This window comes from Athene noctua, chromosome 11 (genome assembly GCF_965140245.1).
Source record: "Athene noctua chromosome 11, bAthNoc1.hap1.1, whole genome shotgun sequence".
NCBI classification, from domain to species: Eukaryota; Metazoa; Chordata; class Aves; order Strigiformes; family Strigidae; genus Athene; species Athene noctua.
In genome coordinates, this window is record NC_134047.1 from 17227972 (window position 1) to 17255954 (window position 27983).

The window sequence follows — 27983 nt, forward strand, 5'->3', positions numbered from 1 at the left end:
CTGTGGTAGCTGGAGCGTCTACCAAGACAACTGTGGTGGGGGAAGAAATGGTGAATCTGAATTACTTGTAGTTTGAATAACTACATCTTTGAACCTGTTTTGGCAGCCTTTTGTGCTAAATACAAAAATGGTGTCAAATAACATTTAAATTTTACTAGTAACACAGATGTGATACTGTAGTTGGTTTGTATTAATAGAATATAGAGAAGAAAATAAATATTTTGTACAGGTATGTTTAAAAAAAGTGAATGTTGAAGTATTTCCCTTTTTCCTTGCTCCTTCATTGGACAGTTGTCTCATTTTAAAGTTCTTGACTGCTTGCGCCCTCTCCTGTTGGAGAAATTTCTCAATCTCTTGATGATATCTTGTAGTCAGAGTTTAACAAGAAGAACACTTTCTACCTCTTCAACCACGTTGACATAACAATCATGTACCATAGTGGGAAGGATGAAAACTGGCCTGGTGCAAGACTGGTGATGGCAAGACTGAAACCGCAAAGGTAATTTGCATTAAACAGCAAGTTCTACTGTAGTAACCTCTAACAGTAGTTGCAAACTTAGAAATGATACTTGGTGTTAGTAAGTTCTGAGGAACTGCTTATTCTGACTTCTAGTAAAGCTTTCAGTATACTGGTTCATGGCTGGAACAAAGAGCTGTTCCATGACTCTAAATGTCATTTAACTTTGCTTTTAAAATGTTCCCCAAAGTCCCTCCTGATGGATAAACTGCTTGTGCAGACTGATAGAACCTGACACAAACAGTAGAAACTTTCTCATGTTTTTATTGATTTGCAGCTGGATGTGCGTTACTTTGTTTTGAAAGACACGTTTTCAGATATTCTGAGAAACATCCTTTAACTGTGTGACAGTTTCCCATGTCTTCTTGCTTATTAGTGCTGCCTTGCCTCCCAAATATATTTTGTATGAATATACAGTATCTGTGCAGGTGTACTTCTGTGTTAGTTTGGATATGGAGGTATAAGTAAATATCAAGTTAATATTGGTATTCAGAACAACAGATGATGACTGATTTCCTAAGAAGACTAACTTATTTTCTTAAACAGTAGCTTCTTAGTTTCTGTGTTGACCAGAGAGGAGATGCAACAATTCAGAGGTCAGAAACAGACTGAAGTGATTACTTTGGACTCTCGTCAGTCTGTTCATGCACAATTTGTATTTACCTATATTTGAAAACTGCAGTCCCATTTACAAGATTTCACAGTAGGTGCTTTTTTTTAGCTAAGCTCTTCCCTCTTTTCTACAGAGATTAAGTAGATTTTTAAATTACACTACCACATTTTCTCAAGTCATAGACATGTATTGTGCAGCATGACTCAGATATACTTGTGTTTTCTGTTGCAATGGTATAGTGTGTTTTTAAGGAATTATACTTGCTATGCAAGTTTATTCCTTCCATTTACATGTGCTCTGAGATGGTAACAAGAAGTTTTTACCAACCTTCTCCATTTATAAGTTGCATCCTGAATGGCTGTAAAATGAGAATGTGTCTTGTCACTAGTATCGCAGACCACAAGGGGGCACAGGTAGGTTGCACATAACCTTAATTTTGTCACTCTCTGACCTGGTCTTTTACTTGGTGTTTTGCTTCAGCCTTGAAGCTCTACTGATTTGTGGTTGGAGCACCCTAGGCCTTTCATGAAAGTTTTTATTATCTTGTGGCTTGACTTAATTGTTGACATATAATAATGTATGGAGGATAGAATTGTTTATTTAAATTGTGTAAATACAAGTTGCCCAAGACTGTATGAGAGGGAAGCTTTTTTCCAGTGTCAGAGGAGGTTCACAGGAGTGAATTCAAGCAGACCTTAAGGTTTCTTTGACTTTGTGCTTCTGTAGTTGCAGCAGTTCTAAGGTACTGCAGAGAAGGGTATGCATATTTGAATTTTAGAATGTAGAATGTTCTGAGTTCTATATTTTTCAGAGTACACAAGTCTGATGAGAGGTGAAATTAGATGACTGGTATAGGAATGGAAAGGTTCCCACAGGGATTTCATAATAGAATCATCATCATCATTGGATGGTTTGGGTTGGAAGGGATCTTAAAGATCCATCTAGTTCCAACTCTACTCCCCATCTTTCCTGTAGCCCCATTTAAGTACTGTCAGGCTCCTGTAAGGTCTCCCTGGAGCTTTCTCCTCTTCAGGCTCAACAACCCCAACTCTCTCAGCCTGTCCTCACAGGGAGATGTTCCATCCCCTGATCATCTTCGTGGCCTCCTCCAGACCCTCTCGAGCAGGTCCACATCCTTCTAATGTTGGAGGCCCCAGAGCTGGACACAGCACTGCAGGGGAGGTCTCATGAGAGTAGAGTAGAAGAGGATTTCTTTTGCCCCAGTGTAAAAAACAAAAAACAAAAAAAACCCCCACCAACCCAAAACCCAACAAAACAAAAAAAACCCCACAACACCCCCAAAAAAAACGAAAAACTTGAGGGCAGGTAAAGAACCTGTGGAGATTGCTAAGAAATTCTCTGTTTTTCTTACTGACAAGCACACACTGAGGTTAAGTCCCTCACCAATAATGCAGTCTTGTTCAAATGTAGAAGGGAGATATGATGGCAGAAGAGGGGTATTTTGTGTTAAAATTACCATCTTAGCAGGTAAAGATCTTCAGACTTCACAGCCTGGTTAACCAAGCACCGTTTTAGTTTAGGACTAGGACTTCATTCTGATCACGGCAGAAAAGTGGGTAGGTGAAACGACATTCCATAACCTTTAGAGGTCTGCAGTTCTCATCTCCCACATGCTTAGCAAACAGCTTTACCTATAACGTTCTCAAATGCCTGAAGTGTGAACAGATACTAACTGAATGTAGGATAGTGATCCAAGACCCAAATCCCTAGGGGGCTTTCTGTGGGGTTTTTAGCTCTCACCGCAAGTGCTCCTGTGAAGTAATAGTTCTGGTGTGCCTTTAAGGCTGTTACAGAAATTCCGAATAATGATACCTAATTAAAAACATGATTTTATTTTTCTCATGTTATCTCTAGCTACAGACATAAGTATTAATAAAATATATAAGTTATTCGGCCTTTGTTGGTAGAAGAACAGAAAAGCAAGTTCTCAAAGAAGTTGTATAGCTGGTACAAAACGGTATACACAGCTCTCCTTGGTTTTGTTTTTGTTTTGTTTTTTAAATAAAAATTTGTTTAATTACCTTACAAAAGAATTTGTGAAAATTCATCCTATAGAGCATATGCACTTTTATTTAACTTTTTTTTTCTTCCCCTTAGCTACAAACATACAGATGAGAACAACTTAAGTTGCGAAGGTCCACCCATGGAGATTCCTGGAGAGTTCACCAATAAACTGAATTTGATCTACACTTATTCTGTGACATTTGAAGTAAGTATTGAATCTGTTACATGAATATGTAATTTCCCTAAAGAATGAAATTAAAACAACTGGATAATTTGCTAATAGCCATAACTGGATTAAGGCAGTGTAAATACCATAAGATATTGTGGTCTTGTGAAACAGTTTTCCCAAAACCTGTTACTTTTCTGTTACTGTAGTTTAAGTGACACTTGGAATGCTAATAAAGACTTTTTTCTTTCCCTGTTTTATTACTAATAGAAAGGTAGTAGATTGAGAAACTGCCAAGAGTTGTCTTCCTGTAGTGTGCTCTGTTTTCAGAGTACTGAGAGTGTCATGTTGAAGAAATGTTTATATTGTATGTGGAGACACTTTTGTGTTAAATGTTGATTTTTAGCTTATTGTAAAACTCACCTTTTTCTTGTGAAATTGCAGGTTTTGTCTCATTTTGTATTGCTTTTATTCAATAGCTGCTTTTTTTTTTTTATAGGTGACCATTTAGTTTTAGAGTTAATACTCTCATGTTTACTAATACTCTAATGTTTTATTCAGCCTGTTATGACTTAGACAGGAGCAAATTAGGCTTTCTTGCAACTGAGTCTTTACCCAAGCATGGAAAGTGAGCCTCCTGTGGGGGTGAGAACAATTTGATTCAAGCTACTTCTAACCTTGGTTCCAGTCTGTCCCAAAAGCATGGTTGTTTCCTGATGTAAGACACCAGTCTTCCAGGATTTGGCTTGAGACCACCAGCTTATTTTGTATGGGCAGTCAAGCAGCCGTCATATGATAACAGCTTTCATTCCACCAAATTGAATTTGATTTGAACCACTGACCTTGAGGTGCAAGGCTCTATATCCTGTTACTTTTCCCTGGAGACACGCAATCCTCCTTAGACTCTCTAATTTTGCTACATGAATGAGCCTCCTGTCTATTAACATTTATGTTTAAATCTTGATGATAAATTGCAATTTAGAGTTGCAGTATGAGCTTTGTCTGGTTATTCACGCTATGTGTTAGGCATTTGGGTTACCTACTCCCCTCTTGTCGGGCGTGGAGCAGACGAGGCTCAGCTGCTCTGGGTTTAGGTGCTTCCAGCAGATGGCACTCGGCACGTCTCAATCGCCCGGCCCTGCAAAACTGCTTGTTTTCTCCATTATCTGTTAGCCTTGATTTAAATAGTACCTGATGCGTTTCACTTTTTATTAGTAGTTTCAAAATAACTTAAAAGGCAAATATTTTTCAGTGAGAAGTATTTTTAAATAGAGGAACATTCGTTTCAGTAAGCCCGAATATAAAATGCATAACTGTGTTATGGTCCTTTCTAACATGGCAGCTGACTTCTCCCGAGGGAGCAATGGTATCTACTTTAATTCATTGAAATGGGCAAGGTATTCAGTTCTGTGTATGTGAAAAGGATATACATCCTGTGGCTAATGTTTAGTACACAAGTGTACAAAAATGTAAGCATGTGAGCAGTTTGGTACTCCAGTAACAAACTTTAGACCTGCACTTCTGAAACTGACCCAACTGGCTGTGAATTACTGATCAACTACTGATTGGGCTGATAAAGAATAACTTTTGGCAACTTCAGCCACCTTGTTGTGTTGGTGCAGTGCTTCACTAATCCAGAGTGAGAAACAGAATGTAAAAATTCTAGGCTGGAGACATAGTCTAAATTTTGCAAATTAACTACAAATTTACTAGCTGGTGAATAAATGGAGAAGTTGAGCAGAATTTCATGCCAGTCAGAAGATAGAATTTGGTAGCAGGACGGCAGGTGTACATTCATTCCATGAGACAAGCTGTGAAGGACAGGGCTTGGGTGTCAGAAAGAATCATCACTTCTACAGCTCTCGCAGAAATACATGGGTTAGAGTAGGAGACAAAGGAGAATAAAAGTGTCTTTCAAAGATGAAAGTTGCTGAATGATTCCTTCTTAAATCCTTCACGGGGATATCCAGAAATGAAAGTTGTCTGTCAGGAATCAGACAGCATTGTGGCAGAGAGAGAGGAAGCCTCTGCTAAATATGTAAAAAATGACAAGAGAGAAAAATTCCAGGGGAAACTAGAAACATATTGGTAGAGTATGTTAAAGACAGTTGAAGTTTCAAGATCAGTGTGCTGTGCTGGGAGTATGTCATAGTAATGGCATGGTTGTTTTTCAGCATGCATTTGGGAGCTGCCAGCAGCTATATACCAAATCATGGAAAGATGAGGCTTGGTGAAACCTCATTTGAAGGTAGATGATGTAGATAGGAGATTTCAATAAACAAGATACTCTGAGAGGCTCAAAGTTTAGATATTAGTGCTGAATGGAAGGTTTGTGGAAGAGATTTGATGTGCTTATTCCTTCTCAGAGACTGCAACAATCTTGTACTTGTTTCTATTAATTGGTATTTAATTTCTTCATAGGAAAAGAATAATATTAAGTGGGCTTCCAGATGGGACTACATTTTGGAATCCATGCCACATACAAACATCCAGTGGTTCAGGTAAGAAATTGTGTTTTGTCAGTGAATAACCTTGCAGGGGAGCACAAAGATATCTTATTTGTGCTTCTAGGGATGTATAACTTTGGCTGTGGCAGAACAAGGTCTGTTAGTTTTCAGGCAAGAAAGCTTTCTTGGTTTTCTATGTGAAGTAACTTTTATCAGTCTTCCATCTCTTGGGAGCAACTGTAGTATTGCATTTCAGCAAAGGAATGCACCATTAGTGTCCAAAAGGAAAGCAGCTTCCATCGTTTTACTTTATCATCTCCCTTCTATAGAACTTTTGAGACGTTGCTGCTCTGCAGTGTTCTTACTGTTACTGTCTGGCTTTCTGTAACGCCAAATAAGAGGTACATATGTGTACTGCGTGTTTTGTACTCAGCAGCTGCTTACAGTAAAAAGAAGGGCTTTTTTTAACGAGTAAAAGATGTATATGAAAAGCTCTTACTTATTTCCCTCTACTACGCAAATGATGTGAAGTATATAATTTATGTTGAAATGTTAGTGTTTTACAGTATAAAGTGTTTGAAAAGGCTTATCTGATTAACTGTGTCTCTACAAAATATTAAATGGCATGATGCAGCTTTCAGTGGTTGATAGATATAAAATCTTGACAAAGTCTGCTTTAAGAGCTGTAGGTGTTTCACTAGAGAAATAACTTCTGAGCTATATGAGGAGGAAAATAAAAGCAATATGTAACTGTCTTGAGAATTAAGCATATATCATAAAATACTATTCTCACTTCTGTCTCCTAAGAAATCATAAGGGTACACAATTTAAAACAATTTATCTTCTCTGGGTGGGAACATTCTAAAAGGTCTGAATGACTTAAAGTTGAAATATCTAAGGCTGTTCCTCAGATTTGAGAGTACATGTGGTATGAATTGGAGTGCATGTCCTGAAACCTGAGTACGTGGATTGAAAGTTTGACTTTTTCTTTATCTACAGTATAATGAATTCCCTCGTAATTGTTCTCTTCTTATCTGGCATGGTGGCTATGATCATTCTGAGGACTCTTCATAAAGACATTGCAAGATACAACCAGATTGACTCTTCTGTGAGTAAGATTTACAGCTTTTACATGAGCGCATTTTTCTGGTGATAGTGGTTTCTATTGATTAGTTTTGAATACAGTCTAAAGAGATATATAACTACCAAGAATCTGATATGTGCTAATATATCTGGGAGTTAAAAATAGCTTCACTGCTGTTTCATCTTTTCTAACAGCCGCAATACATGGGCAGATGTGAGAGTTTTGCTTTTCTAGTGTCATTTAGTGAACTTGCAGTATGTAAGGACAAACCAGGTTTTAGAAGTATGTGGAATGAATCACAGAAACTTTTTGATAGTGAAGAAACTCATATTTGAAATGTAAATTGCTTTATTCCAAGGAAAGCATCTTTTTTTTTAAATAAGTACTCCTACAGTACCAACAGCTACAAGACATAGTGCAGACATTGAAAAGTGTTCTGATGTTGGTTCACCATCAAGATGTGGCCATTGCTCTTGAGTCCTGTGGTTGCATTATGGAGTCAGTCTGGTTGTATGACACTGACCTAAGCAGTCAGTGTGTTATTTATGAAATCTTCATCCTTGGAGATACTCAGAAGCCATCTGGACATGGTTCTGGGTAACCTGCTTTAGGTGGCCCTGCTTGAGCAGGGAGGTTGAACAAGATGACCTCCACAGGTCCCTTCCAGCATCAGCTGTTGAGTGATTCTGTGACTCCAGCAACCTGGGATTATGTGTAAGATTCTGTGTCAAGGCAGCCCTGTTTTGAGTCACATTATGTGGCCTTAGCACAGGACCTGCACTTCTATCTGTTGTAGAGACATTTGTAGCACAGAAGCAAAGACTTTGCTACCCACATTAGCGTATTTTCTACCTAAATATGTGTTTTATAGTCTGAACAACCAAATATGTGAAGAGAACAGTTATTTTTATTGATAACTGTTTTCCCCCTCTTCAAGAGATCAGGGTTAAAACTACTGCGGTGAGGTATTGTCCCCATTTGTAACAAAGCTGCATTAGGAAGCTCAGCTGCTGTAATTTTCCCAATTCCAACATGGTATTTCTTTATAGTAGTTTGTAGTGTCCAGAAAGCAAACGTGATAGCATGTGACTTGTGACGTTTGGAAAGTTTGTGGTCTAAATTTCATGAGAAGCATGATGCTATACACCTTCCTAAAGCAATGTATTAAAAAATCCCCCCACAAACCCAACCTGTATGAGGTAACTATTGCAGAAATGGTCAAAAATTAAATCAACAGCTAATAATGGAGTGAAATTAGTGTGAGATTCAGTGACTGTCTCGCTAAATGTCATGGAAGAGATTCTGATTTACATAGACTTAATACAATTTGATGCTACCTTTTGTCTGTGGCTAGAAAGTGTGGTGGAATCATATCCTTTGTCTCCAGTTAGGAGATTATAATATTGCTGTTCATGTGCAACACAGCTTCTGATTTCTGACCGTGTTAGAACTACTTGGTATGTATATAAATTGATTTTTGTTGTTGTTTAAATACAATTCTCCTGGTGATCACTGTGTCAAAGTGAGTCTGGTTTGTCTGACTTAATATAATGACTGAAGCTTATTGCCATCCAACTGAACCTGTTGTGAGTTCTTTTGAAATATGTACTCCTTAAAAAAGGGAAAGGGGCAGGTCCCTGTAGTGGCTTGCTACCATGGTGGAAGAGAATATAACTGATTGTGAGTGAAAGGCTGAGTAAAAATTACTCTTTCTCATTGATAAAAGTGGTATCTGCAAGCCAAAGGTGAGAAATAATGTCAGATACTACAAAGGTTTGAATTTTCACTGTTACTGCTGTGTATCTGGATAAAGAAATTCTTTAAAATGCACAAAAATGTTTCATATTGGAACTAAAACATCTGAAAGTACTTTTATTCTTCTTTGTGGTTTTGATATTTAATGTCTTTTGTTAATGCAAATCCAGACAGTAATTAAAGTGGAAGAATTTTTCCACGTCCTTTAACTGATAGTTTTTGTGAAGCTCTTGTTTGATCTCTCAATTAAATTATGTTCAATATCTTATACAGTGTTGTCTTTATTAGTTGGTCGTTCTTAATGTGATAGAGCAAGGCTTGTAGAAGCTTGATTAGTTTTTATGGATAACAGCAGGGATAGGTGTGACTTTCAAAAACCCACACTTTTTTTATTTTCTTGCCAGTTGTGAGAGACGTAAAGATCAGTTAAATTTCAAGGAACTGATTTAAAAAGGTGTGAAATAATTGTGCAAAAGAGGACCTGAGGAAGCTGCTGTGAAGCAAATTAGTATCTCACGCTTAGGGAATGCTGGTGGTTCTACTTGAAAAGAGATCGATGCACAAGCCAGTGACTGTTGTCTTAGTATGCACATTTAACAGTCAGCTAATACCAACTCGTTTTTAGTGTGATGTAGATTTAGTGAGACATACATTAATGAAGGTTTATAAATAGATTCCTGAACTGAATTTAAGAGAATTCATGTCAATATCTTTTCAACAGTGAGAGGTAACTGTTGTCCTATTTGATTGTGACTACTTGAGTGTAGGAGACTTAAATCTTTGTTAGAATATTTTGAGAACTAAGCTAAATTAATGGATAACATGAGGAATACTGCACTTTTTAAAAATTTGGTGTAATTTTTAGTATATTGGCCAAGCTCAAACTATCTTTTTAGATATTTCTCAAATTTTTTTGTAACTATAACGTGTAGCTTCCTTCTTGGATTAGTTGTACAATTCTTATCCTCATCTTTGAACACTAAAGGTTAGCAATATAAAATACTGCTGAATTCTTTAAACAAAAGTGTGGAAAATGCTGACTCATAGCTAATTGGCCTGTAATTAAGGAGTTTTATTAAAAATCCAGTTTAGAGACACACACTCTGGCCTATAGGCCCATACAAGATCACTCAGGGGTTTCAATCTGCCAAGCTTGATTTTTCTTTATTTTTCTTAAACCAAGGTATTTACCATGTAGCTATGTGTTTTAAAGTTTGTAATTGAACCAGAGGGTGTCTTTTGAGTGCATTGGCCAGATTAGGTGTCAGTAAGAAATCTAATACCAACCAGTGCAAATTTATACGTTTTCCTTGTTATATCAGGAGCTAAAGTACTGAGCATTTATTTGTGCTTAGTGTTCACCATTTTGAAAACAGATAAAGATTTCCTTCAGATGCTAATCTCTTAAATTCTTTCATTCCTCAAAACCAGAAGAAAGACTTCTCCCAAGTATCTTACCTCAACTTTCTCATTATCACCACAGTTAGTTCAAGTTCAGACTTACAGGAAAGTGTGGTCTTTATGTTTCTTTAACCAAACCAACCTTTCTTTACTGATGTGTTGGAATTCTAGATACCTTGTATAATTTTATTTGCAGGCATAGTTGGTTTTTATTTTTATAAAGAGTTATCTTGTGTTTAATAGTTTTCAATTTTTGTATTAGTATACCACATTTCTGAGAGTCATTTCTATCCAACAAACACAAGCAGAGGTATCAGTATGGAGAAGGCAATCTTCCAGGGGAAAAAAAAAAAGACATAATCTGTTGCAAGTTAAGATGCTCTATGTATTTGCCAGTTTGGCCTGTATTCTTTCTACCCTATTTTTTTGTGTGCTGTAATTCTAGTGGCAAGCAGTCCCTTGAACTAAACTCAGTACTCTTAGGTTGAATGAAACCTGTGGTTTTCATTTTGTGAGGGAGAGAGTGGTCTCTTGAAGAGGTTGGTTATTTGTGGTCACGTGGGTTTGGGCTTTTTTGTTAGGGGATGTGTTTGTTTTGAGTGACATCATTGAGAAGTTTTATTCTTCAGCAGTGGTTCCTTAGAGCCACTGGACTGAGCATCTCTCCTGTGCCATCCATCCGTTCACTTCTGACAGCAGGACAAAGAATACTTGCCCCTAGTGATTCTAGGGAGCAAACTTTCTTCTGGAGTACTGGGACCACTTCATTCTTTTCCAGTATTGTCATTGAGACCAAGTGTTTTGTAATGAAAGCAGAAAAAGATAAATGCTTGAACTAGATTGGAATGTTATAATCCAAGTTAAATTAAATGCTTTGGTTTAGTTTTAAATTTAGAATGATGTTATATGGTTTGGCTAATTACATTTTGTTTCTTCTTGCTTTAAGAGGTATTTTCTTGATAAATCCTGCCTTTTTCTTTCACTGAACCATTAGAGGGTTGTAAAATCAATGAGTGATGAATCACATGCAATTAGTCTGTCTTTTGATTAAGTTTAGATCCAGCTTTAAATATGTATTTTGCATCTTGTTTGTATAAATTCACTACTGCATTATGTATCTCTGCTAAAGACATTATTGATCTTATACAGGAAGATGCCCAAGAGGAATTTGGATGGAAGCTGGTTCACGGGGATGTGTTTAGACCTCCAAGGAAGGGAATGTTACTGTCTGTCTTTTTGGGCCAAGGAACGCAAATTTTCATTATGACATTTATTACTTTATGTAAGTAACTTTATTAAGGCGATGTGTTTGTAGTGTAAGAAACAAATGATAGAAGCCTTCTTTTGGAAATAAAGTCTTTCCTTCAGTAAAATATTAATGCTGTTTCATAACAATAATCAAGATGGATTCAGTAACACTGTTTTAAGTGGTGTCGTTCAAAACATTGTGGTATCTGGGCTAATTCAGATTCTTCATGATTGCAGAAATGAAGAGTCCTTGTTACAAGTTTCTTTTTAAAAAACAAAAACAGTTTGTCACGGTGTAAATTATCCAAGGATCCAGTAATGCAAGTTCAAAGACATGTAATGAAAGCTTTAATGTTCTTGGAACACTTTGTCTAATATGTTTGACACAACAGCCTGCAGCCATGCAGAAATAAGAGCACAAATGCACGCCAATGGAATAATACAGAGACAGCATTGAGATAATGAGAGCCTACTAGTCATATAATACGTGTGATGATGTAACATGTCACAAGTTGGTGTTTTATTATATGTTATCAACATATGACCATTCCTTTTATTACTGCACAGTAGAATTAGGAAGTATACTGGTATTTATTAGAAAAGAATTTTTCAAATTCTGCTCTCCAGGTTTTAACTAGATTTTTTCGTCTTTCATAGAGGAGCTGCTTTTTTTTCCCTATTCATTACATGATGCTATAAGATTAAAAGAATTTTCTTGTTGGGCTTGTCTTTTGGTGTTGAACACAACTCTTTAACCTAACTGTGATAGTTTCCTGTGAAACCTGTGTAGTATAGAAAGAAATGGGGGGGGGACGACCTTTTTCTGTTTAAAACAAAACTTCCTGCTAGAAATCACTGACAGACGCCTTTTCTGAGAATATTTCTGGGCTGGCCTCTACAATTAGTTCAGACACAGGCAGCCACCTTTTAGTAGAGAGGTTTATTTTCAAGGTAGTGCATTCTTGAGTAAAGTGTTGTCCATCATGGTGGCTGAGAGTCTTTTGTGGGATTTCAAGCAAGTGACTTCATACCTCTGAGATCTTCTGTCTTCATGCTTATTTCTACCTTAAAGCAAAACAAAACCCAAACCAAACTAAAACCTAAAAAAAGCCCAATAACTTCCCCTACCAACAAAAAAACTCCTTAGCTCTGTCGAAGTTTTGGGCTTCTCCAGACCTACTGTTCTCAGATGCTCTTCGTGTCACATATTAAACTGTTACTTAGTGTGCATAAGTATTGCTCATGGATGTTTACAGGAGGACTAGGATTTTGGAAGCAGACTTTTTCAAGCTGGAATTTGCTTCAGGTTCATTGATCATCTCTGTGTGGCATTTTATTTTTCAGTCTTTTAGCTACAAAAAATTTTCTATTTAAGAGATGAGGTGGAAATAATGCTTTATTATGAACGGAACAGTGACATTAGGAGTGTGGTCATGTGATGGGGATATAGGAGAGATTATGCACATAGTCTTCATATTAATATCTGGTAGTGAAAGGGATAAACCTATGCAGTAATAAGTGTTACACGGACATTTTGGCATGTGTCCACAAATTACTAAATCCTTTTGTCTCTTTAGTCCTAGCTTGCCTTGGTTTTCTGTCTCCTGCCAACCGCGGTGCTTTGATGACCTGTGCAGTTGTATTGTGGGTCTTACTGGGAACTCCAGCTGGTTACGTGTCTGCTAGAATGTACAAGAGTAAGTATGTGTTTGTTTAACATGAAACAGCAGACTAAATTTGGAATTGCTCAGCTTAACATAAACTGCAGACTGGACCTGGTGTCTCGGGCAACAAATCTGCTTCTTGCTGCCGTACTGCAAAACAGTTGGGAAAAGTTCTGAAATTGAAATTGTTTTTACTTTTTCCCTCAGCATTTAGAGGCGAGAAGTGGAAGACAAATGTTTTGCTTACAGCTCTGCTTTGCCCTGGGTTAGTATTGTTTCCTCTCATTCTTTCCTTTATTCTTAAGTATAACTGAATCTGAGGTGGGAAGGACGGGGGGGGGGGGGGGGGGGAAGTAAATCACACAGATAAACATCATGATTATTTTCTTTGTTGGTTTCCAAGTTGCTGTTCCTCTTGCATATTGCCAATCTGTGAATATAAAGAAAAGTGAATTCTAAGGAGCTGGAGCCTAGTACTTTAGAAGACAGCAGCTTAACATCTTGTTTTGTAATCAGCTATGGGGATAGGAGGGCTCTCTTGCAAGGTCACAGCCTTGGAGAATCACTGCACCAGAGCATTAGGCATGGTGAGGAGGTAATTCCAACTTGGTACCACAGCATTTGGTATGTTCCAGGTAATCTGTCTTAACTGTTAATAGATATGGTTGCTTTATTAGGAAGTATGTGGTTTTGTGATAGCTTTGGAGTATCTGTAGTGCTCTTCTGTAAATAGGGACAGCCCTTTAGGCAGAAACTCCATTACGTTAGATACAGTATCAGTGTTTTCTTGTAACCATGTTACTGAAAAAGACTCAGGATACATAATTTAGGTTTATTAAGTAAATAGCTATATACTGCTGTACTAAACACTAGATGTTTACTATGCTTCTGGGTGAGAATGATGCAGAGATTCTCTTAAAGGGGTTATAATTTTTTATATAAGTGTAGGTAGTGTCCAGTTTCAGATATGACTGTAGCATGTACCATACTATGGCCAATACTGTTGTGCTTGGGAAGGGTGATGGCTCTCCTACCTTTTGTTTTCTCATAGCTCTCAAGGCCTTCTGTGAGAAATAGGTCAGTGAAGGAAGTATTTCTTGGTTGCAACTTTGGGTACATGAAACTACCTTTTGACAAATGTCCTTGGCAAAAGTTGAGGAAAAGGCTATAAATAATTTCTTAAGGTATCTCTCCCCCAAAAAAAGCCCAGAATGAATAAAGCATGGTCTGGTTTTGAGTATAGTAGAATTTCATCAAATGAAATGTAATTCATTCGATAACAACTCAGTGTAGTATTTCTATGAGGAAATTTATTTCTAAACAAAATGTACTTCAGTCTCCCTGCTGTCATTTAGATATTATCTTGAGAGAGAAGAAAATACTTATTGGTGGAAGAAATATTGTGCTGATCGTTTAAGCTCCCAAATAAATTAAGTTTCACAGAGGAAGTAAAATGATTGGGGATAGTAGAATATGAACAGATGTCTTGATTATGCTATGCTAGTTCAGTAAATTTGCATAATATCATAAACAGCCTAAGGCCATTATAGTCTCAGTAGACTGATGTGAGTTCATATTTGCAGTATTTTTTCCTAACTTTGGAAGGGGATAAGTGGCATCTGTGCTGTGAGCTTGGGCAGATGATAAAAATTAGCAAGACTTCTAAAATGGATTTGATTTTTTTGTTTGTTTTTTTTGTTCAACAAATGCTTACATCAGGGGTTGCTTGGGTGTGCTTATTTAACAAGTCCATTTCCCCAAACAGTTTTGGCAAGTGTAAGGCCTCTCCTAGGAAAAAAGAAGCCTGCCTATTGCTCTAATCCTCCTTCCTTCCTTTTTAAATTAAATACGGTGGAGGCTGCATGTTCACTTCAGGGCAGTTTAAATTCTGCCTCAGGAACACTTTTTTAACAAAACCCAGACAATGGTGCACTTCGAAGGGGCCCTTCCTGAGGCAAATTTTCTGTGATACATCTTTGAATCTATGAATAATGGAAATTCAAGCAGGCTTTTATGTGGGGTTCCCTTGCATTTTGCTTTGCTTTCAGAACGGGATGGGTTTGAAATCTTCATCATATGTCTTGGAGTTGTTTTCTGGTGTTTTCCCAGGATGTTTGGAAAATGAAGCAAAAGCACTTAACTGGGGGAAGAAGAACAGGTCTGGAGACATGTCATGACTGATACAGTCTTTAATTCTCAAAAGGTGCAGGTTACTTACCTGTAACAGCATGAGGTGTTAGTACAAAGATTCTTGTAGGGAGGAGCCCTCTTTAATCCACCCTTCTGCCAGCATGATGCTGTGATACATGCTGCAGCATGGTACACATTTGTTGTGACAGTGACCTGTGGCTTCTTAAATAAGAGGTTTTGCTATTACTCGTTTTATTTCAGAGGGAATTTACTGGTTAGAAAGGGCCTAAATAAAGGAATTAAATGGCTGGCAATAATGGGAAAGGTGACTCAGATAAGAGGGGTTTTATTTATCTTTTAACATTCCTTGTATAGATTTTCACAGTTGAATCTTTCTGTTACTTTTTGGTTTTGTGTGCAGAGTCTTTACTTAAATAGTGGCTTTATCACAGATACGTGCGTTATAGCCATTGGGTGTTGCAAGCATTTTTACATTAACTGCACTATTGCTGAAAGCAACTAGAACTGTTAGGGAGTGAAAGACTGCAAGAAGCTACATTTTTTTGATGAAGAAAACTGGTTTATGTTTTTTAGTATTAACTGATATTTATTCTTTACTGAATATTTTAATATATTTTCTGAACTTTTTTCAGGATTGTCTTTGCTGATTTCTTCATTATGAATCTCATTCTGTGGGTGAAAGGATCCTCAGCTGCCATCCCTTTTGGCACTTTGGTTGCTATCCTAGCTATGTGGTTTGGAATTTCAGTCCCACTGACCTTTGTTGGTGCATATTTTGGCTTCAAAGAGAAGGTAGAGCTCTTTAAATACAGTTTTGAACTATACGTGTCTTCTGCAGTTGAGCCATTGAATCCCTAAGCATACAAGATCTGATTGGATTGAAACATCTATGGCCCTACAACTGTAACATGATGTTTCATGTTGTCATGATTTTGAAACACTATATTCTTGTAATGTCACACTAAACTTTTCTTCTGTCCATTCATTAGAATCCACTTTTAATAGTGTCTTGGAGGTCTTGCTTGCCTTTTGTACTTCAGTAATAACTCAGCAGTTTCATTTTTGTAGTGTTTCAGAAGTACTTATCTAGTTTGTGATAATGCCAGACAACTAAGAAAACGGGATTTTTATTAAGGACGAAACAGTTTTATTTCCTTTTTGTTACAACTTGCTTACTGACCAATAGTTGGAGTATCTAAAGCGGATGTGTTTTCCTAATGATGGATATCGTTTGTAGTTTTCTTGGTTTAGTAACTTGTGGTGGCTTATGGATGAAAATAAAGCTATGTTTATAAAATCTTTGGATCTCTAATATTAGAAGCAAGCTTATTTATGATGTAACAATTTATCTTTTTTTCTTTTGAAGCCTATCGAACATCCAGTCCGTACAAACCAGATTCCTCGCCAAATTCCAGAACAGTCTTTTTTCACAAAGCCATTGCCTGGTATCATAATGGGTGGTATCTTGCCCTTTGGCTGCATTTTTATTCAACTTTTTTTCATTCTGAATAGCATTTGGTGAGTATCACTGGGTTTTTTTTCCTAGTTATGCTACTTTGATAATAAAGATACAGTTGAGTTTGAACATTCCAAACAAATGAATATGAGGAATAAACCAATCCTTAAAATTTTTGAACTTCTTGCAGATTTATGTGGAATTTCCAGAATCTGCATATCTATTGCTGTGCTTATAAATTATAAAACTAGTAGTTCTTATTGACAACTGCAAAGTATGAAATTTTAGTCCTGTTTCCTTGTTTTATCTTTCCAGTTCCGAACAGCACAAACATGGTTTCATGCTGTTCTGGTTAGTTGGAGTCTAATCTGCTGTGTAACTATATTATGATTTATGTACTAATACAATCTAGCAGTTTCAGCTGTTAAATCAGATTCAGGTGAAGAATTTGGGATTGCATGCTCTGCAAAACAGACTCCACGCCCTGTGAAACATCCACACCACTCCTAATGTTGTCAAAACCTAGTCAAGCAGGTGCATGGAAAATTAAACCAATGCAATCTTTCATAACTTTCACAATGTAAATATGAAATGTTTAATATATTATTGTTCAATGGAAAATATTAACCTGAAGGTGCCAAGTTTTTAAGGTGTCCTCTGTTTACTTTGAGATTTCTTACTGACAGTTTTCTAAATCATTTCTTAAATGGAAGTATATTAGATATTCTAGCCTTTCACTTTAGTCCTCAACAAAAATAGAAACCATGGAATATAGCTATGCTAGAAAACGTAATCAGCTGACAAACAGGGCTTTTGTAGCTGAAATCACTGAATTCCCAAATTGTTTCTCATTATTTATCCTACAGAAGGGAAGCATGGAGGGAACGGGCAACTTCCACTCCCTCTGTCAAATCTTGCACTGCAGTAATTGTCACCATCACTCAGTGAAGTTGATTTGGTTACTTCCCTTATCTGTAAGACACCAGAATTTGAGTGTTTTGGTGTTTGGTTAGCCTTTGTATTGGAGTCAGTCTGGGGATAGACTGGAAGTGGAGGAGCATCTGATTGGATGTAGTGAGGAGATGCAGAGGCACTTGGAACACTTAGCTGCAGTAGTAGGAAGGAAGTGGGTTTTGTAACTGGGAAAGAGTACAGGTGATGCAAGTGTTAGGGAAGCTAAAGGAGACCTGAAGGAAGCTGCTCATAACTGTTCTCTGTGAAAACTGATTAAAGCTCATTCATATCAGGAAATATAATTGAGGACTTTGAGCTCTGTAAAGCAATGGTTTTATTGACAGAGTACATTCAGATAGAGAGAAAAATCTTTTTATGAATCAGCCAATAGTGGTATAGACAAAGTTATGCCAGTGGTGTGGATATTTTTTTTTTTTATTAGCTTAGCATCTTGGCCAGGTAACACTGTAAATTAACTTGGAGAACTTCAACCAAAAATTAGACTCTTTTTTTTTTTTTTAATTTATCTTTTTATTTTAGGTCTCATCAGATGTACTACATGTTTGGTTTCCTGTTCCTAGTTTTCATCATTCTTCTAATTACGTGTTCTGAGGCTACAGTTTTGCTGTGTTACTTCCATTTGTGTGCAGAGGTAAAAGTACAGTTTTGATGTAGATACCACTTGTAGCTGGAAGATGTTAGAAATAGAGTTGAGGTTTCACATGTTCTGTGATGTGTTGGACACTGTGAATGGATTGTATTGTCAGCCCTTGATGTGCCTATCTTAGCCACTCTTCTGAAATGTGCCTTTTGCTTCAAAATCCACCATTTGTAGCAGATAAGCAAAAATGAACAGCCTTGATCTTAGAGTAATTTCATGTTTGCAGTGGAAGCCATGCAGGGGACTTTAAGAAAAAAAAGTAGCTATGTGCTATGTTGAAATTTTTCTTTTTTTGAGATACATTTTGGAGAATTAAATATATTTCATAAGACAATGTTATTTTTGTAACCAGCTTGCTTATATTGTGTATTCTATGCGATAGCTCTTACTGAATGGTTTATTCTTTCTTTCAGGATTATCATTGGTGGTGGCGATCATTCTTGACAAGCAGCTTTACAGCAGTTTATCTCTTTATCTATGCAGTTCATTACTTCTTCTCTAAACTCCAGATAACAGGAACTGCTAGCACCATTTTATACTTCGGTTACACAATGATCATGGTCTTGATTTTTTTCCTTTTCACAGGTAAGTACATAGTTCAAACTAAAATGAATGCAGGGGTTTCCATTTTTGAAATAAGAAATATTAGGTGAAATCTAGACTACCTAAAATGTTAAATACAATTAATGACTCTCTTGGAAGTGTTACTTCTGTGGTTTATGACATCACACACCACAGGATGATATTCTTTTAAGTCTTTATTTCTGACTTGAAATTATATTATAATTTTTCTTTATTGCATATTAGCAGTGAGTTCAAACCATTATATTTTCAAAGTGCTGTTCTTGTTCACTTTGATATCAGGGGTGTTTAACTTGATTCTGGATTTCATAATTGGTTCTAGAAGCTCTATGGTTAGAGATACTGCACTCTGCAAATGGAAAATAAAAGATGTTTTCTGCTTTCACTATTAGCCAATGAAGCAGGTTAGTGCTGGGAAAAAAGTGAATATTGACAATTGAGAGTTCTGGTACTGTTAGAGGTGGTCTTACCTGCTTATTAAGCACCACTTAATGGCAGGAATGTACCTTAATTGGAGGAACCTATTTGGAATATGGCTCTCCATTTTTATTAGTCCAGCTTTTCTGATGTTACTCATGCAGACTAAATGTCTTCTACTGAATTACTCTAATGTTCATAATCACTTGACTTGAACTATAATTTCAAGGTTGATTTGATGTGAAATCTGTGCCAGATTTAGCATGTGCTAGATGAAATTAGAAGCTCTTTGAAGGGTACTGGCCCTTAAAAGTAGCCAAGAGCATTTTATATTGGTGTTCATCATACTGCTGCTGTTTGTATGTGTAGTTTTAACACACGAAGTCAGATCTTTTATGTATCACTGTGCTTAGTTAGCATCATGAAGTACTGCAGTGGTAGATCTAGACAAAATGCTAGTTCGTATATAATGGGTTGTTCATAAAACCAACCTTTACATTCATTCCTATAGATTTGTAATAGAGGATCTCTCTGTGGATGGCATGATGGTTTGGATTGTTACTACTTAATATCTTCTGCCTGATTATTGAAACCTGCTGTAATTACTTTGTGTTGGCTTTATGAAATGCATCACTTATCTCCCTTGATGCAGTTAAAAAAGAATGGCTAAAACAAGTAATGAAAGTAAGTCTTAGCATCAGACTTCAAGTTTGTCAGTTCAGCAGGTGAGAAGGACCTCTTTCATCTTTATTGCCTCTAATACTGATTGATATGAGGCAAAAAAACAACCATTCATAATAAAACACTGAAGGAAATTACTCTAAACAAAGCAATTACACTGTAGAAATTATATTTAATAACATTAACTGGCACTTACTGCTAGATTGTTACTGTTGTTTGTTATTTAGACCTGTGTCTCTTCAAAAGAAAGTAAAAAAAAAAAAAGTAGGGAGAAAAAAAAGGATTTAATTCTTCTAATTTTTAATTATTAGAAGGCAAACATAGAAGTTGGCATATTGCCAGTTAAATGGCAGCTTAAATCCTGGTGAAACAGACCAGGTCTAGATGTCCTCTATAATATCTATCGATCGGTATTTTAAAAAAACCCAAACTATAGTCTAAAATGTTTTAATTACTTTTAAACTAAAGCAATATGTTAGTATGTGTTTGAATTTTAGCATAGGTTAGTTGCTAACCTGCCCATTTCAATTTCACTTACAAGATGCAAATTGGTAGAATTAAAAATATCCCTTTCATACATAAAATGATAATTGAAACTGTCATGGCAGCTGCTGAAATGGTATTAAAAGCTTCAGATGTGCTGATCCTAGAGTTTGTGATGTGGAGGCCAGTGAGGCCCCAAAAGTACAATAATAAATTGTGCTCTGTCACTTTGGCAGGGTTTTTTTGGTGGTGTTTTTGTTTTTTTTTTTTTTTTAAATAGAACCACAGTGGTGATGGCTAGGCTACTTTTATATAGGTCATGAGGAAAGCTACTACACAGTTCCTTTTTTTATATTTTTTTCCACAGAATAGCTAGTCACCAGAAGGTTACTGGGTATAATAGGTATATGGAGTGTGTAGTAAAACCTTGCTAATGTAAAATGCTGTGGTAAATTTCTTTCCCATGTTTTGATGATTGATTCTTGGCCTGAAATGTAAGCTATTCTAGATAGGTGACTCAAGCAGAAGAAATATAACTTTGTTTTGTTTTGTAAAATATTCCTTAATAGCACTTGCTTTGGAAAATACAAGTTGAGTCCTTCATGAGTTTATGGAGGTGAGGGGTTTGCTAATGTAACTTTACACACAGTTTGCATTAATAGCATTCTTCCTGTGTGTATGTTCCCAAAATGGGACCTTGATCTGTTCCACTTAAGTTAGCACTAGGTATTTTGGTTTATTCTTGCCTGTTAGGCCTCAGGAACTGTGACAGAAATACGATGGGTAGTGTTAATACCTCCTATGTGATGGTGTGTTGTGCTACTGTGGATGTTACAAAAGAGATAAGAATAAGTAAATAGGAACTGAATGCTTGGATAGCAACAACAATAATATAAGCTGACTAGTGAAATCTACAATTAATGTGCACACCCAAACAAGACAATTTTATTTTAATGTACAAAGTGTGGCTAATCTTTCAAGAAATAAGTGTGGTTGAATGGGGATAGCTACATGATTACATGCATTTTATGCTAGAAGGCGAAAAAATGCTGAACATAGTCAAAGCATGTTGCTTTACAGTGACCTCTATTTTTGAACATCATTTTCACTTGTGAGTTAATGCCATTTTCAAAATTGAGTTTTGATCTTCTGGGTAGATTGTGTTTAGAATCCGAGATTCTGAAGCACCCACCACTGAGCAGTGATTGAAACCAGTATGATACAGAGAGCTTTTAAGGTACATAAGAAGTATCAGCCAAGTGCAGAGTGCTTTTCTATTTGCTTTCTTACAATCTGTTCGTGCTTTGAATTCTTTTTTCTTCATTAAACAATAAAGCTAGAAGAAGAATAGAGCAGAACAGTCTGCTTAATGTATTTTGGCATTACTCTGTGCAATAGTCCTTGTTTCTAATTTTGAATTTAAACTAGTTTAATAACTTTCCCTTACCCAATTAGATGCTAGCTTTCTGTGGATGAGATCTTCCTGTGTGTAAGAAAGCTGTTGCTGAGTGGTAGTATATATATTGCAGACCAGAGTATTCAACAGTATTTAAACCAGAGGACAAAAAGATCAAAAACAACTGAGGTGTCAGTGTTTCCCTAGTAAGTATAAATGGATGTGTTGGACAGACTTTGCTTCTTGGCTTGAGAAATGACTTGAGACATCTTCACAAGTGGGTTCTTGAATTTTAAATAGCTCCTGCAAAAATTATCTTTCAGCTGTACCTCCCTAGGATGATCAGTGATATACAGCAGGCTGCAGTGGAGGAATTGGTGTCAGGCTTGGTATCTTTGTGCTGTGTCTTTGACAGAGATGTGCATATTAAAGCTGTAAAAAACCTTACAGTGGAAAGGAGTTTAAACCAATCAGAAAATAATCAGAGAGGTCTCAACTCTTTCAACTAGTGGGGTTTTTGTTTATTTGTGTGGGGGTTTGGGGGTTGGCTTGTTTGTTTGTTTTCAGTGCTTACTGTTAGAATTTAACGGCTTTTAAAAAAAACCTTTGGGCATCTGTATTCTGTCATGTAGTGTTCATTGATGTCTGTCAGTGAAGCAGTAAGCTCTAGAGGTATGCTCCTTGTTGATAGTGCTTCAAAACTTTGGCTTCGGTTTGAATGTGTTTTGAAAGAAGCAAATACAAACAAAGATGCTAGGGTGGGTTTATCTAAAGCTTACCTAAATAGTCCTCCTCTTCTAATGAGAGGCACATTTTAAGTAAGGGATGATTTTAATTTTGGTGCACGATGTGCTTAGAAAAATGCTGAAGATTGAAGAGCTGAGTATGCACTTCAAGAAAATACATTTCAAGCCATACTACTTGAGATAGCAAAGTTGTATTTTAACTAGTGCAAGGAATAATGGCAATTTTACTGCGTAGAGCTACAGTTGTGGGAAACTGATCGTTCACTTACCTGTATTTTAAGATTGGCCTTAATCGAAGTTGTTAAAAGGGGAATATGAGAACCTGTTACACTAGTCAGCACTGGCCTAAAGATCCAGTATGTTGATGCTTTTCTATAAAGTGCTAAAATTTGAAACAAGTGGCAAACTTGTGAAATGGGCTCAAATGTAGAAAATGTATTCTAGCTAGAATTTTGAAACAAGCCAAACTAGTTCAGAGTTATTTTCTTCCTCAATCATTATTAATTTGCAGATCTCTTTTTTCTGATTGGGATATTAATTCCTGTATAGAAAATTGGAACCTTTTTGACTGAATCACCTTTTGTGGACCTCTTGGTGGTTCATGGAATCACAAGCACCCTCCCAGATCTGAGTTGGAAAAACCACTGAGTTTCAGTGGAACCAGGCACTGTACTGCTTATATTCTTAAAAACAAAGTTAAGTTTTTTGCTGCACTACCATAAGCAGTACTGTCGGTAAAGCAGCTATACAGCTTAAAGCAGTTTGTTTCCTTAACTTACACTAATTTCTGTCTATTAATACTGATTCTGTAATATCAACATAACTGTGTGCTGACCTGAGCTTTTGGAAGTTCCTAGTTTGAGTGTTTGACCCATGTTAAAAAAAAAAAAAAAAAAAAAAGCACTAAAGACAGGTGGTTGATTTGCTGTGATTAATTCTGGATTCTAAATCTGCAGTTGAATTACTGAGGTAGATTTTCAACCTAGTTGTGATTCTTCCAGCACCTTTAAACCGTTCTGATCTTTGAGCATCAAGAATACTGTTTAGGAGAGGTGCTTTTGGGGTCCTTAGTTCGATGCTCTTTTTGAAGTTTGTGGTACATAGAGCTATCCACAGCTGGAGTTTGTAGGATACATTTATTCATGGGAGGGAAGAAAACATTATGATACTGGTAAGCCCTAATTACCTGTGTGGAAGTAACAACAGAAGGAAACTCTGCTGACCACGGAAGGTACATGAGGCTGTATGCATCTTGGTGGTGAGTCTAGCCTTTTACTCATCAACTTCTAAGTTTATGGTTCAAATCAGGTGTCTGACAAATGTTACCACTTACTGCTCATGTTAGGAAACATAGCCTTACTCTAGTTCCACTACCCTGGCAAAATTTCAGATAAAAGTTTAAAAAAGGAGCAGGGGTTACTTGGTCTTTGAGTTGCTAAACAGACTTTTTTTTAGGAGTGAAGTTGAAAATCAATGTTGCCGAAACCTGTGAAAATCTGTTTAGAGATGAAATTCTTGTTCGCAGTATGAAGTCTTCAGATTCTGCTATGAATGAAGCTGTGTTTTATAGAAAGCTGGTGTATCAGAAAGATTCAGTGACAAGGATTGGAGGAAAATACTGTGGATTTAGAGTGTGTTCCCATATTAAGTTATGGCATGCTCAGAAAACTGTGTGGAAAAATCTTATTCTTGTGTTAGTTATAGGTTTTTGTTATGATGTTACAGTTTTGTTCTAGAACAGCAGATAGATTTTTTTAAGGTATCTCATCTGTTAAACATTTGGAAGAAACATCGCTTTCAAAGCCATAAAAGTGGGCTATATTATAAAAACAACTAGAAAGCATATGCTGAGAACCATTATTAGGAAAAAACCATGAGAGTAAGGCTTAGAGTAACGATGCTGATATTGGAGTATTGGACACAGTAGGAAGGAGTGAGAATTGACCATAAACTGCAAAGACTTAGTGATGTCACAGCCTACAAAGGAATTAAATTCCTTCTGCGGTTGGTGTCTGATCTCCTATCAACAGCAGTAAATCTGCTGTCTCCTACTGTTTCAGAGGATGATAACTGCAAACTTGGAGGGAAGGGGTAATCTGTGGCATATAATGGTAGGCTGTCAAAAAAGCCTTTAACTGCAAATATACATGGTAGCACAAAGAATACAAGAATTGGCACATAGATAATAAGCATCCAAAGACAAGTTCCTCACTTAGCAAATGTATAGATGTGGTCTGAAAGACAGAAATATAACAAATGTGGAAAAGACAAGTGCTTAATAAAGAACCTCCTCGTTAGTAAACCAGTCACACTGAAATATTGAAATTGGAGCTGATGTTAAACCCGGGCTGTACAAACAGAAAAGGATGAATGTAAAACTGGAGGAGCTGAGTGCGTGATCTTGTAAGACCCGGTAGGGTAGCAGGTAAGGCCTGTCACAGGGTTGGTGGGTAGCTGTGTCTTTGAGAGCGAATTCAGCTGATACAGAGAACTTCCTTTTTTTTAGGCTTAACATCTGTGTGGCAGTTTACCCCTAGGTAAAAACATGAGGAACAATACTTCCCTTAGAGGCTTAAGACTTAATGTCTCCTTGCATATGAAGTTCTTAAAGTAATTTAAAAATAAATGTGATGGACAGTGTCTTTGCAGTTGCCCCATAATAGTGACTGTGAGGTGCAAATTACAGACTTGTTTTTCATCTTGAAAATTGGTATAGACTAATCTCATTCAGTGTCATCTCCTCTTTCCATCACCTTGCTCTGCACTATGCGAATTTGAGCCACAGGAATTGATATGTGGCCCAAAGTCTCTCCAGTAGGTAGTTGTGGGGTTTTTTTTCTCCTACTGTTGGGTTGGATCACTGAAGAACTGGATTGGTAAGTAATGAAGGAAGGATGTACCAAACCAGACCATAGGTCTGCTACCCGAGCACCCTAACAGCGGTGATTCCAGGAAGGGGTGTGAGAACAGGACAAGCTTATACTGGTACTTTCTTCTGGCCTCCCATCAGCTGTGGCTCAAGGGGTTTTTTTTTTAGTATTTGAAATGGTGTCTCTGTAATTAATAGCTTTTGGATTTCATTGTTCATGAACTTGTTCAGCTGCCCGGACTAGCATATGGTTTTATTATCTATACTGACCTGTGACAAGAAAATTCATGGCTTGAATACACATTGCACAAAACTATGTATTTTGGTTTGTGTCACTGCTTGTTCCATTTGATGCTTGCTCCCAACTGCTATAGACCTCAGAACATTGCTTTGGCAAAAGGAAGTAACAGGATATACAGAGTAAGAAGTTCCCTGTTCTTGAGTATAAATAGAGCACAATGAACAGAGAACTGGGCCAGGTGATTTTTCCCAAGGCCTTGTTTTGTGTCATAATTCATAGGTGGCTGTGAACTACTATAGACCTAAAAAACCCAGGTAGGTGTTGACTTTGTGTGCGTATAAAAGTCACTTTCTTAAATGGTGCTCTGTGCCTGCTAGTGGTGATAGTAGCATCACCTTCAGTCATTTAAATGTACGTCAAACAGCCTGGGCCTAAAAGTCATCTTTGATCTAAATCAATAATTTAGCCTAGGGATGAATGTGTGTTGTTAAATTTAACAAGTGCTGTTATTCTGGATAGTTAGCTGGATTACAATGTTATATTCTGTCCTGCTGGGAAGTACTTGTTAGATTTTTCTCTCAGAGCAAGCTGAAAGATAAACTAACCATTTTCACTTTCTCATTTTAGGGACTATTGGATTTTTTGCCTGCTTCTGGTTTGTAAGTAAGATTTACAGTGTTGTGAAAGTGGACTGAAAAGCTTCAAAGTGTCTTTTGAACATATCTCCCTTGCTGTTTGATAATTTTTACCATGTACTGAAAAACATCCTGTGTAATTATTCTAATTTGTAAAAGCTGAAGAGCAGACTAAAGTATAAAATACAGATTTTTATGGAAGGAAATGGCACCATTGGAAAAAAGGTTACATCAGTATACTCATTGAATATGTTAATTGTAATAATTCTAAAAAGTGTATCCAGAATTTGATTTAGGACAAATAAAAATTCTGTGAACTATTTTATCTGAAAAACGAGTGCATTAAACAGTCCTCCAGCTGAAATTCCTTGTGATTTTTTTTTTTTTTGTTACCTCTTGGTTACCATTTATATACAATGAAAACATAGAACTGTCAAGTAAATCTATGTAAAATGTGAATTTTTTTAACTTAACTATGATTGTACATATTATCCTGCACCTTCTTTACAACTAGATACCTTCTTATAAATGTACATGCATTTAGTGTAACGTAGACTTTATTAAAAATATCGACACTGGTTTTTGTTCAAATAAAACTGCACAACTCTAGCTGACTTGTTTCATTTCTTGTTAATTAGGCCTTTGCTACTTGGACACAGATCACACTAGTTTGACCAGTTGACAGCTTTTGAGTTTTATGTTGTTTATACATCCCAGTTTGGCTGTGACTTTGGCTGCAGCTTGTCCATGCAAGCAGGACTTGTAGGTCACTTGAATCCATGGCTCTAGGATGGGCAGGGGCTTCTGAAGCTGCTGCTGCTGCTATTACCTGTGCCTCAGTCTCACTTATTCTAACCTGCCCCAAGATATTTTTTCCTGGGCAAACCATTATTTTCTATCAAAGAGTGAAAACCTTTTCCTTCTTTTAGCTCTCTGAAACACTTTGTTTTGTGAAGACTCTGTGCAGCTTGCTGGGAAGTTTAGCGGTGAATCTAGTGGGCTTGGGAATGGGTGATTCTTAAAGGTGAAGCCTTTCTTCCTGTCCTGCAGAGCTTGTGTTTAAACGCTGAATTACGTGAGATGAGTATCTTAATAGCCTCTTCAGTTACAAGATTGCAGACATTCGTCTCTCAGGAATGTCAAGGCTTTAAAGAGGCTCCCCAGAATTTTGAATTGCACTTGAAGCTGAGCAGAGAGTCACTGCAGACACATAATTCAAATGGCTGTGTTACTGACCCCATTGGAGATGAGTAAGGGGATGTTCACTCAGATTAATGGGTGAAATACTCAAAGCTTATTAACTGGCATATAGAAACATTCATTGGTAGAAGCTGCTTTTCAATGTCTAAGCTGGCAATTTCACAAGACCCAAAATGACTCCATATCTTTTCATAAGTCATACAAATACCAGGTAATTGTAGTTAATGTTTAATATCCTTTCCAAATTGGAATCTTTTGTATGAGGATTTCAACTTTCACCTCTAGTGTAGTTATTCCTTCCAGGTTACTGAAGTGTAGGACAGATCACCAGGCTAAGCTGGGATGAGTACCAGGCTATGTCTTTTGAACAGTGCCTGTTGCATAAAAATGAGGCTTTAGACAACTTAATAAAAAGAGCCAAGCATTAATATACTGGGAGGAGCTGGCTACAATAAAGATTATTTTAAGTGTGGTTCAGGTATGCTCTTGATGACAACTCAGCCTTCCAAATGTTTTCTCTCCTTCCATTAAAATCCTCGTTCCCTTTCTGTTTCCTCCCAGAGGTGGAAAACTGCAGAACTGCCATTGGAG

General features: G+C 36.9%; 1 protein-coding gene across 1 annotated transcript in view; it reads left to right on the top strand.

Moving 5' to 3' along the window:
• LOC141964573 (transmembrane 9 superfamily member 2-like) overlaps positions 1 to 26801 on the top strand; it is a 33049-nt gene extending 6248 nt beyond the window's left edge. Inside the window, exons 6-17 of the mRNA XM_074915137.1 lie at positions 372 to 499; positions 3249 to 3360; positions 5743 to 5822; positions 6768 to 6876; positions 11158 to 11290; positions 12834 to 12953; positions 13128 to 13185; positions 15704 to 15863; positions 16438 to 16589; positions 18022 to 18133; positions 18556 to 18727; positions 26185 to 26801. Of these exons, the coding sequence (XP_074771238.1) occupies positions 372 to 499; positions 3249 to 3360; positions 5743 to 5822; positions 6768 to 6876; positions 11158 to 11290; positions 12834 to 12953; positions 13128 to 13185; positions 15704 to 15863; positions 16438 to 16589; positions 18022 to 18133; positions 18556 to 18727; positions 26185 to 26252 (1404 nt within the window). The 3' untranslated portion in view covers positions 26253 to 26801. The remainder of the gene's footprint in view (positions 1 to 371; positions 500 to 3248; positions 3361 to 5742; positions 5823 to 6767; positions 6877 to 11157; positions 11291 to 12833; positions 12954 to 13127; positions 13186 to 15703; positions 15864 to 16437; positions 16590 to 18021; positions 18134 to 18555; positions 18728 to 26184) is intronic.
• Positions 26802 to 27983: the final 1182 nt, after the last annotated feature.